We start from the raw sequence: 19057 nt of genomic DNA, 5'->3' as shown, positions 1-19057 counted from the left end.
AGTCAGGTCTTTAATATAACGAGCCATACCATGGGGTGCTGGGCCCAGTCAGGTCTTTAATATAACAATATAACGAGCCATACCGTGGGGTGCTGGGCCCAGTCAGGTCTTTAATATAATAATATAATGAGCCATACCATGGGGTGCTGGGCCCAGTCAGGTCTTTAATATAACGAGCCATACCATGGGGTGCTGGGCCCAGTCAGGTCTTTAATATAACAATATAACGAGCCATACCGTGGGGTGCTGGGCCCAGTCAGGTCTTTAATATAATAATATAACGAGCCATACCGTGGGGTGCTGGGCCCAGTCAGGTCTTTAATATAACAATATAACGAGCCATACCATGGGGTGCTGGGCCCAGTCAAGTCTTTAATATAATAATATAACGAGCCATACCGTGGGGTGCTGGGCCCAGTCAGGTCTTTAATATAATAATATAACGAGCCATACCGTGGGGTGCTGGGACCAGTCAGGTCTTTAATATAACGAGCCATACCATGGGGTGCTGGGCCCAGTCAGGTCTTTAATATAACAATATAACGAGCCATACCGTGGGGTGCTGGGCCCAGTCAGGTCTTTAATATAACAATATAACGAGCCATACCGTGGGGTGCTGGGCCCAGTCAGGTCTTTAATATAATAATATAACGAGCCATACCGTGGGGTGCTGGGCCCAGTCAGGTCTTTAATATAACAATATAACGAGCCATATCGTGGGGTGCTGGGCCCAGTCAGGTCTTTAATATAATAATATAACGAGCCATACCGTGGGGTGCTGGGCCCAGTCAGGTCTTTAATATAATAATATAACGAGCCATACCGTGGGGTGCTGGGACCAGTCAGGTCTTTAATATAACGAGCCATACCATGGGGTGCTGGGCCCAGTCAGGTCTTTAATATAACGAGCCATACCGTGGGGTGCTGGGCCAAGTCAGGTCTTTAATATAACAATATAACGAGCCATACCGTGGGGTGCTGGGCCCAGTCAGGTCTTTAATATAATAATATAACGAGCCATACCGTGGGGTGCTGGGCCCAGTCAGGTCTTTAATATAATAATATAACGAGCCATACCATGGGGTGCTGGGCCCAGTCAGGTATTTAATATAATGAGCCATACCGTGGGGTGCTGGGCCCAGTCAGGTCTTTAATATAACAATATAACGAGCCATACCGTGGGGTGCTGGGCCCAGTCAGGTATTTAATATAACGAGCCATACCGTGGGGTGCTGGGCCCAGTCAGGTCTTTAATATAACAATATAACGAGCCATACCGTGGGGTGCTGGGCCAAGTCAGGTCTTTAATATAACAAGCCATACCGTGGGGTGCTGGGACCAGTCAGGTCTTTAATATAATGAGCCATACCGTGGGGTGCTGGGCCAAGTCAGGTCTTTAATATAACAATATAACGAGCCATACCGTGGGGTGCTGGGCCCAGTCAGGTCTTTAATATAATAATATAACGAGCCATACCGTGGGGTGCTGGGCCCAGTCAGGTCTTTAATATAATAATATAACGAGCCATACCGTGGGGTGCTGGGCCAAGTCAGGTCTTTAATATAACAAGCCATACCGTGGGGTGCTGGGACCAGTCAGGTCTTTAATATAATGAGCCATACCGTGGGGTGCTGGGCCCAGTCAGGTCTTTAATATAACGAGCCATTCCATGGGGTGCTGGGCCCAGTCAGCTCTTTAATATAACGAGCCATACCGTGGGGTGCTGGGCCAAGTCAGGTCTTTAATATAACAAGCCATACCGTGGGGTGCTGGGCCCAGTCAGGTCTTTAATATAACGAGCCATACCATGGGGTGCTGGGCCCAGTCAGCTCTTTAATATAACGAGCCATACCGTGGGGTGCTGGGCCAAGTCAGGTCTTTAATATAACAAGCCATACCGTGGGGTGCTGGGCCAAGTCAGGTCTTTAATATAACGAGCCATACCGTGGGGTGCTGGGCCCAGTCAGCTCTTTAATATAACGAGCCATACGGTGGGGTACTGGGCCCAGTCAGGTCTTTAATACAATGAGCCATACCGTGGGGTGCTGGGCCCAGTCAGGTCTTTAATATAATGAGCCATACCGTGGGGTGCTGGGCCCAGTCAGGTCTTTAATATAACGAGCCATACCATGGGGTGCTGGGCCCAGTCAGGTCTTTAATATAACAATATAACGAGCCATACCGTGGGGTGCTGGGCCCAGTCAGGTCTTTAATATAATAATATAATGAGCCATACCATGGGGTGCTGGGCCCAGTCAGGTCTTTAATATAACGAGCCATACCATGGGGTGCTGGGCCCAGTCAGGTCTTTAATATAACAATATAACGAGCCATACCGTGGGGTGCTGGGCCCAGTCAGGTCTTTAATATAATAATATAACGAGCCATACCGTGGGGTGCTGGGCCCAGTCAGGTCTTTAATATAACAATATAACGAGCCATACCATGGGGTGCTGGGCCCAGTCAGGTCTTTAATATAATAATATAACGAGCCATACCGTGGGGTGCTGGGCCCAGTCAGGTCTTTAATATAATAATATAACGAGCCATACCGTGGGGTGCTGGGACCAGTCAGGTCTTTAATATAACGAGCCATACCATGGGGTGCTGGGCCCAGTCAGGTCTTTAATATAACAATATAACGAGCCATACCGTGGGGTGCTGGGCCCAGTCAGGTCTTTAATATAACAATATAACGAGCCATACCGTGGGGTGCTGGGCCCAGTCAGGTCTTTAATATAATAATATAACGAGCCATACCGTGGGGTGCTGGGCCCAGTCAGGTCTTTAATATAACAATATAACGAGCCATACCGTGGGGTGCTGGGCCCAGTCAGGTCTTTAATATAACAATATAACGAGCCATACCGTGGGGTGCTGGGCCCAGTCAGGTCTTTAATATAATAATATAACGAGCCATACCGTGGGGTGCTGGGACCAGTCAGGTCTTTAATATAACGAGCCATACCATGGGGTGCTGGGCCCAGTCAGGTCTTTAATATAACAATATAACGAGCCATACCGTGGGGTGCTGGGCCCAGTCAGGTCTTTAATATAATAATATAACGAGCCATACCGTGGGGTGCTGGGCCCAGTCAGGTATTTAATATAACGAGCCATACCGTGGGGTGCTGGGCCCAGTCAGGTCTTTAATATAATAATATAACGAGCCATACCGTGGGGTGCTGGGACCAGTCAGGTCTTTAATATAACGAGCCATACCATGGGGTGCTGGGCCCAGTCAGGTCTTTAATATAACGAGCCATACCGTGGGGTGCTGGGCCCAGTCAGGTCTTTAATATAACGAGCCATACCGTGGGGTGCTGGGCCCAGTCAGGTATTTAATATAACGAGCCATACCGTGGGGTGCTGGGCCCAGTCAGGTATTTAATATAACAATATAACGAGCCATACTGTGGGGTGCTGGGCCAAGTCAGGTCTTCTACACATTCATCCACTCCACCACTGAAAGATTCAAATGTTGGCACCTTTGTAACATGTTGTAATCAAGCCCGGGTCTCCATGGGAACAGAAGAGGAATACCTGGTTCTGTGGTCTCAGGTTGGACTACTCCAAATCACCTTGGCTTTGTCACACACACACACACACACACACACACACACACACACACACACACACACACACACACACACACACACACACACACACACACACACACACACACACACACACACACACACACACACACACACTTTGCAGGTCCATCAACCCATTTAAGTACCTCTCACACCATACAGTAACCCCTAGAGGATGAGAGAACCACACAGTAACCCCCAGAGGATGAGAGAACCACACAGTAACCCCTAGAGGATGAGAGAACTTTCATAAGTCTGCTAAATGACTTAAATGTAAATGTAAATAAATGTGCAGAACGTTAATGACCATGAAGACAGGCTCCTTTGGTCATTCGTTCTGCCCCTGAACAAGGCAGTTAACCCACTGTTCCTAGACCAGTTAACACACTGTTCCTAGACCAGTTAACACACTGTTCCTAGACCAGTTAACACACTGTTCCTAGACCAGTTAACCCACTGATCCTAGACCAGTTAACCCACTGTTCCTAGACCAGTTAACCCACTGTTCCTAGACCAGTTAACCCATTGTTCCTAGACCAGTTAACCCACTGTTCCTAGACCAGTTAACCCACTGTTCCTAGACCAGTTAACCCACTGTTCCTAGACCAGTTAACCCACTGTTCCTAGACCAGTTAACCCACTGTTCCTAGACCAGTTAACCCACTGTTCCTAGACCAGTTAACCCACTGTTCCTAGACCAGTTAACCCACTGTTCCTAGACCAGTTAACCCACTGTTCCTAGACCAGTTAACACACTGTTCCTAGACCAGTTAACACACTGTTCCTAGACCAGTTAACCCACTGTTCCTAGACCAGTTAACCCACTGTTCCTAGACCAGTTAACCCACTGTTCCTAGACCAGTTAACCCACTGTTCCTAGACCAGTTAACCCACTGTTCCTAGACCAGTTAACCCACTGTTCCTAGACCAGTTAACACACTGTTCCTAGACCAGTTAACCCACTGTTCCTAGACCAGTTAACCCACTGTTCCTAGACCAGTTAACCCACTGTTCCTAGACCAGTTAACCCCACTGTTCCTAGACCAGTTAACCCACTGTTCCTAGACCAGTTAACCCACTGTTCCTAGACCAGTTAACCCACTGTTCCTAGACCAGTTAACCCACTGTTCCTAGACCAGTTAACCCACTGTTCCTAGACCAGTTAACCCACTGTTCCTAGACCAGTTAACACACTGTTCCTAGACCAGTTAACACACTGTTCCTAGACCAGTTAACCCACTGTTCCTAGACCAGTTAACACACTGTTCCTAGACCAGTTAACCCACTGTTCCTAGACCAGTTAACCCACTGTTCCTAGACCAGTTAACCCACTGTTCCTAGACCAGTTAACCCACTGTTCCTAGACCAGTTAACCCACTGTTCCTAGACCAGTTAACCCACTGTTCCTAGACCAGTTAACCCACTGTTCCTAGACCAGTTAACCCCACTGTTCCTAGACCAGTTAACCCACTGTTCCTAGACCAGTTAACCCACTGTTCCTAGACCAGTTAACCCACTGTTCTTAGGCTCTTATTGAAATTAATAAATTGTTCTTAACTGACTTGCCAGGTTAAATAAAGGTAAAATAAAAATGTATGAATGTGTTATTCAATGTGTTTCTATGGGCTACAGTAGTAAAGGCCAAATTCAATATTTTTATCAAATAATGCTAAATAAATTATACCTGAAGGGGTCCTAAAACAATTCCATATGTTACCTTAGTATCTTTCGGTTACTGGCCCACTGCTCCAACCGCCAGTCTACCTGCCGCCCGCTTGAATCAAACTGGTTATTCCAGAAAATATCCAGTTTGTGTGAAAAATGTTTTTTTGGTGTTACCAATTATGTATTTAGGGTCCTTTCCTGACATGATTGATTTTGACACATCAATCAATTCAAGGGGCGGATTCAATTACGCTGAACCGCAGGGCACCAGTCTATGGCCTGTGACTAGAACGGGCAAAAAGCGGTGAGTGAGGAGCGCCCATCTCCAATCGAACAGTAACCTTGCGCTGCTCGGTCATGTTGTCAACACGGTAGCATTGTGCATCGTCCAGAAACATACAAAAGCTATTTTCCATAACATATGTGTTAGAATTTTTTTCTAACCAGTTTTCATTTGGAAAGGCAGGTAAAGCGTTATTATAAAAACCAATCCCTGTTACATGTCAAAACACAGAATCTTACTCATTACTCCACGTGCTTAATTACGCCACTTTTGTTTTGAGCCAATGTCGCCGTAACCTGGCTCACACCCGGGAGGCGCCCCGGTTCCTAAACGAATGCAATCAACTTTCACCAGGTGCAAAGCACATCTACCTGGGCGCCCAGACAGATGAATCGAATCACCCCAAGTAAACACAGGACACTGCTTTGTCTGTCGAAAATCCTCACCCATTGGTCAGACACACTGACGCAATTACGTGAAGGGGGAGTCTGCTACTACTCTAACCAATAGCATTCTATATGTAAATCTTGTTTAAAACATTCCCGGGAAATCCGAGTTTCGCGTGAGGGCCCTTCGCTGATAAACTGCATCCCATAATTCACTGTCATTTTTCAGGCAGCAGGAGTGGAGCTTGCGACCTAATACAATCCGTTGCATCTTCCCTGTTTTAGAACCGTATCGTGTATCAAATTGTAACGAACGGGCATGTAAGATAATAGTTTAACGATATCCCTGATTTTATATATATTTTTTTCTCGAATCGATGCGGATTTTGAAGAAGAAAAAAAGTGCTCCAAAGTAGCGGAGGGACAAAAGGACATTCGCGCCTGATGATGAGAAAAGGGGGAGCCTCTGTCCCGGAGAAAGTCCTAATTTCAGGGGTCGGGGGCTCCTCCATGGACAAAAACCGCACAGTTCTGACCCAGTACGCCAATTATCAGATCTTAACCCCTCCGCCCTGTCCGAACCAGACTAACAATGTCGGTGTCCCAGACCCGACCGAGAGTCCGCTATACACTACTACCCCCACCGGGGTGTCTACAAACGAGACCGGACAGCGACCACCCCTCGGAAGACACCCGGTAATTCATAACGCGATGGCTCTTTTGGCATACAATATTCCGGGCAGTCACATGAATGCAAACTAACTAACTAGCAACTATGACTTTACATTATGTTCGCTATAACTAGTGACTTATCCTAGCCGACATTAATACCCGTATTAACGTCGCTAGTTATGGTTAGTAGTATGCAGTGCTACCTAGATTTTTAGCTAAATACAAAACGTGTAATTTATTTTCATTTGCAAATGTTACACGTTGACTCCTTTTATGCATGTATATTTAAAACCACTTGCCACGTTTCCAACTTTAATTGTCCCTTTTGACAGTGGATTTATAAAGGGCCACCGAAAAGCCCTATTTGGGTCATTAGCCAGACGGCTTTTTCATTATCAAACACTCGCCTTCGTTGGATAGGCAACACATCGACCTAGCGAAGTAATGATCTTGTTTGGCACAATAACGACCCGTCAAAAAAAAATCTATCAGCTAACTAGACATGAGTATTTCTGTTTTTCCATTATCCAATGTAACGTGAGCAGGCAACTTCCTAAAGTTTTGACCTGCAGAAATGAAATCGTAAGAATAACCGCGACTCGATCATAAATACAGTCGACAGAAAAAAACGTGTCTTCGCTCATGTTCATTTGCTAGCTAGGCACGAATATCTAAAGAACATTTATTTATTTGTTTTTAACGCCACAAGCTAGTCGGTAAACGAAGCTTGGAGGGGGATGTGGGAGAATCTTCTCCTAGTTTAGCTGTCTATCCCACCAACCATCCCAATTGTAATCCTTTGCTCCAGGTGTTTTGGATCAAACTTAATTATTTGTCATAGTTCCAGCACTTTTAGTCCCTTGTCATAAAACTATCTTCCATGTATCTAATGACAATCGTAAGCGCATAGGCTGAACAACTTTTGCTAGCTAACCTAGAAGTCCCACCATGAGGAGGTACAACACGTTTCAGATTCGCTGTGGTCTAAATCTGTAAGCATGCACGTGCAAACTGCATCCCTCATAAACAGCACATTTTGTGTTATGACGATTCATATTAACTCACACAAGGATATTATTTATGCAAACTCAGGGAGGTGACCAGTGGAGGCTCCTCAAAGGAAGGGGAGAACCATCCTCAGTCAATTTGGTAAAAATAGTGAAACATTTCATCCTTATTTTTAGATTAAACTATACTAAATATATTCATGTCACCAAATAATTGATTCAAATACTGTTTTGCAATGGTCTACAGTAGCCTCAATAGTACACAGTAGGGTAGCACCATGATGTAGCCGGAGGACAGCTAGTTTTCGTCCTCTAGGTACATTGACTTCCATACAAAACTTTAGGAGTTTAATGGTTCTCACCCCCTTCCATAGACTTACTCTGTAATTATGACAACTTTCAGAGCCCTTGCAGCATGAACTGACATGTGTTCCATCCAATCAAAGGATAAGATAATGAATCTAGCGCTGAACGCATAAACTACAGCTAGCTAGCACTGCATACCTGGTGAGTAGTTGACTCAGAAAGACAATGTTTGAACAGTTTTGAACAAATTAATACCTTCAAAAATTAAGCAAGAGCGGTGGCTATATTTTGTATTTTTTTGTAACTATCACATACTTAGCTAACGAATGCATATAGCTAGTTTAGCACGCTCAAACAAAGGGAAAGGGGGATACGTAGTCTGTTGTACTACTGAATGCATTCAACAGAGGGATGCTATGTTAGCTAGCTGGTTATGGCTATCCAAGAGAGAGGGATGCTATGTTAGCTAGCTGGTTATGGCTATCCAAGAGAGAGGGGTGCTATGTTAGCTAGCTGGTTATGGTTATCCAAGAGAGAGGGATGCTATGTTAGCTAGCTGGTTATGGCTATCCAAGAGAGAGGGATGCTATGTTAGCTAGCTGGCTATGGCTATCCAAGAGAGAGGGATGCTATGTTAGCTAGCTGGCTATGGCTATCCAAGAGAGAGGGATGCTATGTTAGCTAGCTGGTTATGGCTATCCAAGAGAGGGGTGCTATGTTAGCTAGCTGGTTATGGCTAATCAACACTGGATCTCTTCCAAGTCAAAGTAAGCTTTTGGCCCGCCGGTTTAAATGCTAAATTGCTTGCTCTTGACTGTAGACTGTACTGCATGATTGTAGTGAGTTTACTACCCCGTTATTTCTTGTAGTTATGTTTAATATGATAACAATATGGTGACAACGATGTAGGCTGTGTGTAGTGGTTATGATCGGAAGGTTTGGCATGGAAAGCTCTTTTCGCCTGGTCACAGACAGCTGATGTTGAAGTCCACAAGCAAAGGGAAAAGTTGAGAGGAGGAGTGTGTAGATGCGAGAAGGAATTATACAGCCATCGAAAGACCATGCTGTTTGTATGTGGCTGCTATGAAAGTGAACTGTGTTTGCGTGTGATCAGGGGTGTATTCATTCTGTTGATTCTGAGCTGGTACTTGGTTTATGAATGATGAAATCGGCAACTAGCTTTTATGCATTTTAGTCATTTAGCAGACTGCTCTTGTCCAATTCAAAAAGAGCGCTTTTAGAGTTTAAGTGCCTTTTGCTCACGGGCATCTTTTGTTTGCTGGCCCAACGCTCTTAACCGCTAGGCTACCTGCTGTTAGAACGATGATGGTCACACCGGGACCCTGAACCAACATAATTCACCTCAGATTTGATCCACAGTTTCACTGTTCTGTTTTCATCCAGATTGTCACCTTGTACAAATGTTTTCTGTTTGTCAGACGAAGCGTCGGTTGGAGCTGGAGGAGAGTGATCAACAGTACACCAGTGAGACGAACAGTGGCTCCAGAGCTAAGCGAGCCACCAGGCTCTCCCTCAGAGGACCCAAGAGTAAGGGGGGGGGTTTAGTTACCATGGGATTCATTGACATTTTAATCATGAAGCTCATCCAGGGTGAGTTATTTGAAAAAAAATATCTTTTTTTTATTTGACCTTTTATTTAACTAGGCAAGTCAGTTAAGAACAAATTCTTATTTTCAATGACTGCCTAGGAACAGTGGGTTAACTGGTCTAGGAACAGTGGGTTAACTGCCTTGTTCAGGGGCAGAACGACAGATTTTTACCTTGTCACCTTGGGGATTCAGTCTTATAACCTTTCAGTTACTGGCCCAACGCTCTAACCACTAGGCTACCTGCTGACCCTCCACTCCAGCCACTGGACTACCTGCCGACCCTCCACTCTAGCCACTGGACTACCTGCCGACCCTCCACTCTAGCCACTGGACTACCGGCCGACCCTCCACTCTAACCACTGGGCTACCTGCCGACCCTCCACTCTAGCCACTGGACTACCTGCCGACCCTCCACTCTAACCACTGGGCTACCTGCCGACCCTCCACTCTAACCACTGGGCTACCTGCCGACCCGAGGGCGGAGTTACACCATTCCTCGTCCAGGGCGGAGTTACAGTGCATTCATACAGTGGAAACAACGTCTCATCTCAGTTTAGGGGAAACAACGTCTCATCTCAGTTTAGGGGAAACAACGTCTCATCTCAGTTTAGGGGAAACAACGTCTCATCTCAGTTTAGTGGAAACAACGTCTCATCTCAGTTTAGTGGAAACAACGTCTCATCTCAGTTTAGTGGAAACAACGTCTCATCTCAGTTTAGGGGAAACAACGTCTCATCTCAGTTTAGGGGAAACAACGTCTCATCTCAGTTTAGGGGAAACAACGTCTCATCTCAGTTTAGGGGAAACAACGTCTCATCTCAGTTTAGGGGAAACAACGTCTCATCTCAGTTTAGGGGAAACAACGTCTCATCTCAGTTTAGGGAAACAACGTCTCATCTCAGTTTAGGGAAACAACGTCTCATCTCAGTTTAGGGGAAACAACGTCTCATCTCAGTTTAGGGGAAACAACGTCTCATCTCAGTTTAGGGAAACAACGTCTCATCTCAGTTTAGGGAAACAACGTCTCATCTCAGTTTAGGGGAAACAACGTCTCATCTCAGTTTAGGGAAACAACGTCTCATCTCAGTTTAGGGGAAACAACGTCTCATCTCAGTTTAGGGGAAACAACGTCTCATCTCAGTTTAGGGGAAACAACGTCTCATCTCAGTTTAGGGAAACAACGTCTCATCTCAGTTTAGGGAAACAACGTCTCATCTCAGTTTAGGGAAACAACGTCTCATCTCAGTTTAGGGAAACAACGTCTCATCTCAGTTTAGTGGAAACAACGTCTCATCTCAGTTTAGTGGAAACAACGTCTCATCTCAGTTTAGGGGAAACAACGTCTCATCTCAGTTTAGGGGAAACAACGTCTCATCTCAGTTTAGGGGAAACAACGTCTCATCTCAGTTTAGGGGAAACAACGTCTCATCTCAGTTTAGGGGAAACAACGTCTCATTTCAGTTTAGTGGAAACAACGTCTCATCTCAAGTCTCTAACTTCCTGTTTATTTCAGTTTTGCGACACATCATGGCCTGCTGAAAACCGTCCAATAACTTAAAAGTTGAAGGAAATGAGCGGAGGCCATTTTAGTGTGAAGAGATGGTCCAGCCTTTGTTCAGGAATAAAGATGTGACGCCCATGCCTGAGGAACATTGTTGCTCTTTGTGGCCTAGTGTGTATTCACAGTTCACTTGTCATTAATTCCCTCACCTACCTGAACCTGCTCAAGTGTGTCTGTGTACGCGCCTTCCTGCCTATTGTGTCTACCTTCCTCCCCCAGGTCCTGTCTGTTAACTAACCCATCTTTTACTTTCTTCTCCAACACTGTTTTTGCATTATTTAAACCAAATTGAACATGCTTCATTATTTACTTGAGGCTAAATAGATTTTATTGGTGTATTATATTAGGTTAAAATAAGTGTTCATTCAGTATTGTTGTAATTGTCATTATTACAACAAAAAAATGGCAGATTAATCGGTATCGGCTTTTTTTTGGTCCTCCAGTTATCGGTATCGGCATTGAAAAATCATAATCGGTCGACCTCTAATATGCATATTATTAGTAGATTTGGATAGAAAACACTGAAGTTTCTAAAGCTGTTTGAATTGTCTGTGAGTATAACAGAACTCATATGGCAGGCAAAAACCTGAGAAAGAGATCCAACTAGGAAGTGGGAAATCCGAGGTTGGTCGTTTTTCAAATCATTGCCTATCGAATATACAGTGTCTATGGGGTCCTATTGCACTTCCTAAGGCTTCCACTAGATGTCAACAGTCTTTAGAACCTTGTTTGATGCTTCTATTGTGAAGGAGGGGGGAATGGGAGCTGAATGAGTCGGGTCTGGCAGAGTGCCATGAGCTGATCACGCGTGCTCATGTGAGTTAGCGCTGTTCCATCGCATTTCTACAGACAACGGAAACCTCCGGTTGAAACATTATTGAAGATTGGGATGTTTTTATCATAAAATATTGATTCTATACTTCGTTTGACATGTTTCTAAGAACTGTAATATGACTTTTCGTCTGAACTTTCGCCTGTACTTGCCCACGCGTTGTGAGTTTGGATTGTGTACTACAAGCGCAAACAGAAAAGAGGTATTTGGACATAAATGATAGGCTTTATCCACTTTATCAAACAAATTAAACATTTATTGTGGAACTGGGATTCCTGGGAGTGCATTCTGATGAAGATCATCAAAGGTAAGTGAATATTTATAATGCTATTTCTGACTTCTGTTGACTCCACAACATGGCAGATATCTGTTTGGCTTGTTTTGTTGTCTGAGCGCTGTACTCAGATTATTGCATGGTTTGCTTTTTCCGTAAAGCTTTTTTGAAATCTGACACAGCGGTTGCATTAAGGAGAAGTGGATCTAAAATTCCATGCGTAATACTTGTATCTCTTCGTTTATTATGAGTATTTCTGTAAATTGATGTGGCTCTCTGCAAAATCACCGAATGTTTTGGAACTACTGAAAACGCGCCAATGTAAACAGATTTTTTTGGATACAAATATGAACTTTATTGAACGAAACATGCATGTATTGTGTAACATGAAGTCCAACGAGTGTCCAAGGTTAGTGATTAATTTTATCTGTATTTCTGCTTTTTGTGACTCCTCTCTTTGGCTGGAAAAATGGCTGTGTTTTTCTGTGACTAGGCACTCACCTAACATAATCGCTTGGTGTGCTTTCGTTGTAAAGCCTTTTTGAAATCGGACACTGTGGCTGGATTTACAACAAGTTTATCTTTAAAATGGTGTGAAATACTTGTATGTTTTGAGTAATTTTAATTATGGGATTTCTGTTTTTGAATTTGGCGCCCTGCACTTCCACTGGCTGTTGTTGACATGGGATGCTTACCGTCCCACATATCCCAGAGAGGTTTTAACTAACCCATCTCCTCTCTCTCCAGCTCCCCCCTCCACGTTAGAGAAGACTAGGTATGACACTTCTCTAGGCCTCCTGACCCAGAAGTTTGTCCAGCTGCTGGCCCAGTCCAGTGACGGGGTAGTGGACCTCAACCGGGCCGCGGAGTCCCTCAAGGTGAGGAAGAGACGCCTCTATGACATCACCAACGTCCTGCAAGGGGTGCATCTCATCAAGAAGAAGTCTAAGAACAACATCCAATGGATGTGAGTGAGGGGGGTCTGTCTCTGTCTATGATCTTTATACACAGCTGCATGGTTAGACATTTTCCATAGTTGGTGGAACTGTGCCGTAACGCGGCAAGATATCCCAGCCATTAAGATGGGGGTAGGCATGACGATGCCAAATGTGTGTATATAAACTCAGCAAAAAAAATAAACGTCCTCACTGTCAACTGGGTTTTATTTTCAGCAAACTGAACATGTGTAAATATTTGTATGAACATAAGATTCAATAACTGAGACATAAACTGAACAAGTTCCACAGACATGTGACTAACAGAAATTGATTTATGTGTCCCTGAACAAAGGAGTGGTCAAAAGTAACAGTCAGTATCTGTTGTGGCCACGAGCTGCATTAAGTTCACTAGGGTAGGGGGCATCATTTGGAATTTTGGATGAAAAGTCTGCCCAAATTAAACTGCCTGCTACTCAGGCCCATAAGCTAGGATATGCATACATTTTAGTAGATTTGGATAGAAAACACTCTAAAGTGTGTTGAACTGTTAAAATAATGTCTGAGTATAACAGAACTGATATGGCAGGAAAACCTGAGGAAAATCCAACCAGGGAGTACTTTTATGTTGAAAGGCTTTTTTTTTCTCCATTGAAATCCTATCTACCATACAATGACCCAGTTCACGATCTCTATGGCTCTATCCCTCTCCTTGGCTGGAAAATGGCTGTATGGTTTTCTGTGACTAGGTGCTGACCTAACATAATCGTTTGGTGTGCTTTCGCCGTAAAGCTTATTTGAAATCGGACACTGTGGCTGGATTTACAAGAAGTTTATCTTTAAAATGGCGTGGAATACTTGTATGTTTGAGGAAATTTAATTATGGGATTTCTGTTTTGAATTTGGCGCCCTGCAATTTCACTGGCTGTTGTCGAGGTGGGAAGCTAGCGTCCCACGTGTACCAGACAGGTTAAGTACTGCAGTGCATCTCCTCCTCGACTGCACCAGATTTGACAGTTCTTGCTGTGAGATGTTACCCCACTCTTCCACCAAGGCACCTGCAAGTTCCCGGACATTTCTGGGGTGGAAATGGCCCTTGCCCTCACCCTCCGATCCAACAGGTCCCAGACGTGCTCAATGGGATTGAGAACCGGGCTCTCCGCAGGCCATGCAGGAAGGGTACCACATGAGAGAGGAGGACGTCTTCCCTGTAACGCACAGCGTTGAGATGACGACAAGCTCAGTCCGATGATGCTGTGAAACACCGCCCCAGACCATGACGGACCCTCCACCTCCAAATCGATACCGCTCCAGAGTACAGGCCTCAGTGTCACGCTCATTCCTTCGACGATAAACGCGACTCCGACCATCACCCAGGGTGAGACAAAACCGCGACTCGTCAGTGAAGAGCACTTTTTGCCAGTCTTGTCTGGTCCAGCGACGGTGGTTTAGTGCCCGTAGTCGACGTTGTTGCTGGTGATGTCTGGTGAGGACCTGCCTTACAACAGGCCTACATGCCCTCAGTCCAGCCACTCTCAGCCTATTGCAGACAGTCTGAGCACTGATGGAGGGATTGTGCATTCCTGGTGTAATTCGGGCAGTTGTTGTTGCCATCCTGTACCTGTCCTGCAGGTGTTATGTTCGGATTTTCCGATCCTGTGCAGGTGTTACACGTGGTCTGCCAATGCGAGGACGATCAGCTGTCCGTCCTGTCTCCCTGTAGCACTGTCTTAGGCGTCTCACAGTACGGACATCGCAATTTATTTCCCTGGCCACATCTGCAGTCCTCATGCCCTCCTTGCAGCATGCCTAAGGCACGTTCACGCAGATGAGCAGGGACCCTGGGCATCTTTCTTTTGGTGTCAGTAGAAAGGCCTCTTTAGTGTCCTAAGTTTTCATAACTGTGACCTTAATTGCCTATCGTCTGTAAGCTGTTAGTGTCTTAGCGACCGTTCCACAGGTGCCTGTTCATTAATTGTTTATTTGTCATTGAACAAGCATTGGGAAACAGTGTTTAAACCCTTTTACAATGAAGATCTGTGAAGTTATTTGGATTTATACAAATTCCTTGAAAGACGTTTTTATTTTTTTGGTTGAGTTTACATGTCACAGGGAAATGTGTGAAATGTGTTGTCTGTTTATTTGATTTTTTTTTGCATTTGTGTGTGAAATGCGTTCTCTCCCCTGCGTGTATTAACCAGTGGTGTGAAGTACCGAAGTAAAAAATACTTTAAAGTACTACTTAAGTACTTGTAGTTGTACTTTACTATTTATATTTTTCTCAACTTTTCCTTTTAGATCACTACATTCCTGAAGAAAATAATTTATATTTTACTCTGTACATTTTTTTATTTTGTTTGTACGCATTACATTTTGAATGTTTAGCATGACAGGAAAAGGGTCCAATTCACACAATTATCAAGAGAAATCCCTTGTCATCCCTACTGCCTCTGATCAAACGGACTCAACCAAACACACATCCTTCATTTGTAAATGATGTGTTGGAGTGTGACCCTGGCTTTCTGTAAATTTTAAGAAAAACCAGAATATAGCACCATCTGGTTTATATATTATAAGGAATTTGAAAATATTTGTACTTTTACATTTTGATACTTAAGTACATTTTAGCAATTAACTTTCGATACTTAAGTAACTATAAAACCAAATACTATTAGACTTTTTACTCCAATACTATTTCACTGGGTGACTTACTCATTTTCTATTAAGGTATCTTTTACTACAGTATTAAAATTGGGTACTTTTTCCACCAATGGTATTAACATGTGCTGTTATCCTGTGTGTGTGTGTGTGTGTGTGTGTGTAGGGGCTGTAGCCTGTCTCCACAGGGAGTTGCCAGGGTCCAGACCCCTGGCTCTGTGGGTGAAGAGCTACTGGAGTTGGCCCAGGAGGAGAAGAGACTGGATGAACTCCTACACATCTCTACACGCATCGTCCAACAGATAACTGAAGACACACCCACAAGGAAATAGCCTTCCATTAAACAGGCCTGCTGTGTTTGAGGTGTGTTGTGTGTGTGTGTGTGTGTGAATGACTACTCTTTCCTTAACCCCTGGGTATGTTTGCATACATATCGTATGAGGATGTGAAGAGGATTCCTAGTCTCAAGGACCAGACGGTCATTGTGGTCAAAGCCCCTGCTGAAACCAGACTAGAGGTGCAAGACCCTGCAGAGGTACACACACACACACACACACACACACACACACACACACACTGATCATGGTCTATGTTCTCTTTATTCCCTGCAGCTGGCTTTTGAATTGCTGAAATACTGAAATGATTGATTTGTTGATTGTCCAATCAGAGTCTCCAGGTCCACCTGAGCAGTACCCAGGGTCCAATAGAAGTCTTCCTTTGCTCTGATGACCACGCCACCTCCTCCACGCTGAACAACGTGGCACTGAATGGAAAAGGACATCCCTCTTCATCGTATGTCAACGGAAACTCCTCTTTGTCCGTCTTCAAGGTGTCACAAGGTGAGCCCATAAACCTTGACATCGCATCGTTATCTATCTGTCCCATTATGGTGTCTGAGAGGGCACAGGCAGCACCATTGAGGCCATCTCCATTTTGAAGTAGTGCATTTGTTTCTGCTACTAGAGCGACCTAGTAACCTAGCAGTTAAGAGCGTTTGGCCAGTAACCGAAAGGTTGCTGGTTCTAATCCCCGAGACGGCTAGGGGAAAAAAAATCTCTGTGCCCTTGAGCAAGGCACTTAACCCATAGGAAGTCCCGCCCAGTTTACTACTTCAAAATGGTGAAAGTCTTCAATGGTGCTGCCCATGCTAAAACAGGCATTTGGGCACTAGAGTTCTCTCTGTGGTCGGTTGTCGGGCGAACTACTCCTTCAAAGCACTCGCTCTGCCCCTTTCTCTCTCTGCACCTCTCTTCCATCTTTCTCTCCATTTCACCAGGGGGTAATAACTCCACCGATAGCGCCAGTATCAGTTTCTCCAACGCCCTGTCCAGGCTCCCAGCATGCTCAGCAGTGACAGTGACCCCTGTCTCCCTCCTCCCCCTCCAGGATGTCGACCAGGAGCCCTTTGTCCCCCTCTCTCCCTCCCTCCTCTTTGAGGAGGACGACTACATGCTCAGCCTGGGGGAAGACAACTTGTTCTCCTACGACCTGGACGAGCTTCCACTGGAAGACCTGCTCTGTAACTGAGTGAAATGGAAACTCGGTGGCCATTTTGGGGTGTTTTGATTTTGGGGCCATGTTATTGGCCCAGATTTATGGCCCCAATGTGGTCATTTACAGTATAATGAACTGATGTATCCTATAGCCCAGTGGTTTCAGCAGCCATTTTGGAGCAAAGCTTTTTCTTGACATCCTGGACTGGATCGCTCATAGAGGACCTGCTGTGTAATTGACCTTGAATGTGAAAATACCTGTTCTTGGTATAGATGTGAAGGAAGTAAGCCTACGTTGCCATCCGGTCAAATGTGGCAGGCCAGCACAAACACAAGCTGTCTAGGAGGGGGAGAATTCTGTGGCTGAACGAACAGACAAACCCCTTCTCAAAGCCTGTCTTTCTGGTTAGACCTGCACTGACAGGCAAACCAACAATCTCTCACTCCCCTTAGCAGACCGTTATGTCTTCTTGATGAACTGTTCTCGTCTGAAAACACAGATTGTCCCTAACAGAGATGGGTTATGGATATCAACCCCCTGGACACTCATATATTCCACTGTGACTTATCTGTCAACCTGTGTTTAATATTGTGATGTGTGGACATGTTATCTGTTAACCTGTGTTTAATAATGTGATGGTCTTCCACATGGAGCCTTCTGACCCAACACGGAGAAGAGACTCACTGGTATTGTTAGGATAACCAGAGTATGTAGAGATGGCCCTAGCATCCCAAATGGCACCCTATTCCCTATATAGTGCACTACTTTAGCCTGAGATACATCCCAAATGGCACCCTATTCCCTATATAGTGCACTACTTTTTTATCAGGGCTCTGTTCAGAAGTAGTGCACTATTTAGGGAATGGGGTGCCATTTTGGGGTCGAGTATGTAGGGAATGGGGTGCCATTTTGGGGTCGAGTATGTAGGGAATGGGGTGCCATTTTGGGGTCGAGCATGTAGGGAATGGGGTGCCATTTTGGGGTCGAGCATGTAGGGAATGGGGTGCCATTTTGGGGTCGAGCATGTAGGGAATGGGGTGCCATTTTGGGGTCGAGCATGTAGGGAATGGGGTGCCATTTTGGGGTCGAGCATGTAGGGAATGGGGTGCCATTTTGGGGTCGAGCATGTAGGGAATGGGGTGCCATTTTGGGGTCGAGCGATGGGGTGCCATGTAGCATGTAGGGAATGGGGTGCCATTTTGGGGTCGAGCATGTAGGGAATGGGGTGCCATTTTGGGGTCGAGCATGTAGGGAATGGGGTGCCATTTTGGGGTCGAGCATGTAGGGAATGGGGTGCCATTTTGGGGTCGAGCATGTAGGGAATGGGATGCCATTTTGGGGTCGAGCATGTACGGAATGGGGTGCCATTTTGGGGTCGAGTATGTAGGCAATGGGGTGCCATTTTGGGGATCATCCTTTTCCTAATAACTGGATATATTTTTAGCATTAGGAGGTTAGTATTAGGAGGCTTGCTGTATTTTTATTTGTATCTATTTTAGGAGAGTGTGTTATTGGTTGTTTGTTCCCTACTGCCACCCGTAGCCTCTGTTGATTTTATTTTATATTGAAGCAATGTTCCTCCTTCCCACCAGTAACACACACACACACACACACACACACACACACAGACAGACACAGACACAGACACAGACACACACACAGACAAGCCCCTCACTTTGTTTCAGCCGCTGGTGCCTTGCTACCAGCCATTACTTATTTACTAGCGTTATGTACCAACTCATGGCTTCATGTTCGTTTCTCAGGGCTCACCAAATAG

At 45.0% G+C, this 19057-nt stretch overlaps 1 protein-coding gene across 1 annotated transcript; it reads left to right on the top strand.

Annotated features, from left to right (window-relative positions):
• Window positions 1–6117: 6117 nt before the first annotated feature.
• LOC118374380 (transcription factor E2F3) lies at window positions 6118–17871 on the top strand. Its single transcript, XM_052473182.1, has 7 exons — window positions 6118–6627; window positions 9356–9464; window positions 12941–13160; window positions 15953–16117; window positions 16210–16321; window positions 16454–16625; window positions 17063–17871. Exons 1-7 carry the CDS (start codon window positions 6376–6378, stop codon window positions 17311–17313), a joined length of 1281 nt encoding a protein of 426 aa, XP_052329142.1. The 5' UTR covers window positions 6118–6375; the 3' UTR covers window positions 17314–17871.
• The last annotated feature ends 1186 nt before the right edge of the window (window positions 17872–19057 follow it).

This window comes from Oncorhynchus keta, chromosome 20 (assembly GCF_023373465.1).
Source record: "Oncorhynchus keta strain PuntledgeMale-10-30-2019 chromosome 20, Oket_V2, whole genome shotgun sequence".
Classification (NCBI taxonomy): Eukaryota; Metazoa; Chordata; class Actinopteri; order Salmoniformes; family Salmonidae; genus Oncorhynchus; species Oncorhynchus keta.
Note: the sequence above shows the minus strand (reverse complement) of the source record. Positions and strands in the feature narration are given on the sequence as shown.

Bases quoted from the DNA above. Each gene is read 5' to 3' on its own strand.
- LOC118374380 (XM_052473182.1), top strand. From the start codon at position 6,376: ATGATGAGAAAAGGGGGAGCCTCTGTCCCGGAGAAAGTCCTAATTTCA. The intron at 9,465-12,940 runs GTAAGGGGGGGG...CTCTCTCTCCAG, and splicing joins CTCCCTCAGAGGACCCAAGA to CTCCCCCCTCCACGTTAGAG. The intron at 16,626-17,062 runs GTGAGCCCATAA...CCATTTCACCAG, and splicing joins CGTCTTCAAGGTGTCACAAG to GGGGTAATAACTCCACCGAT.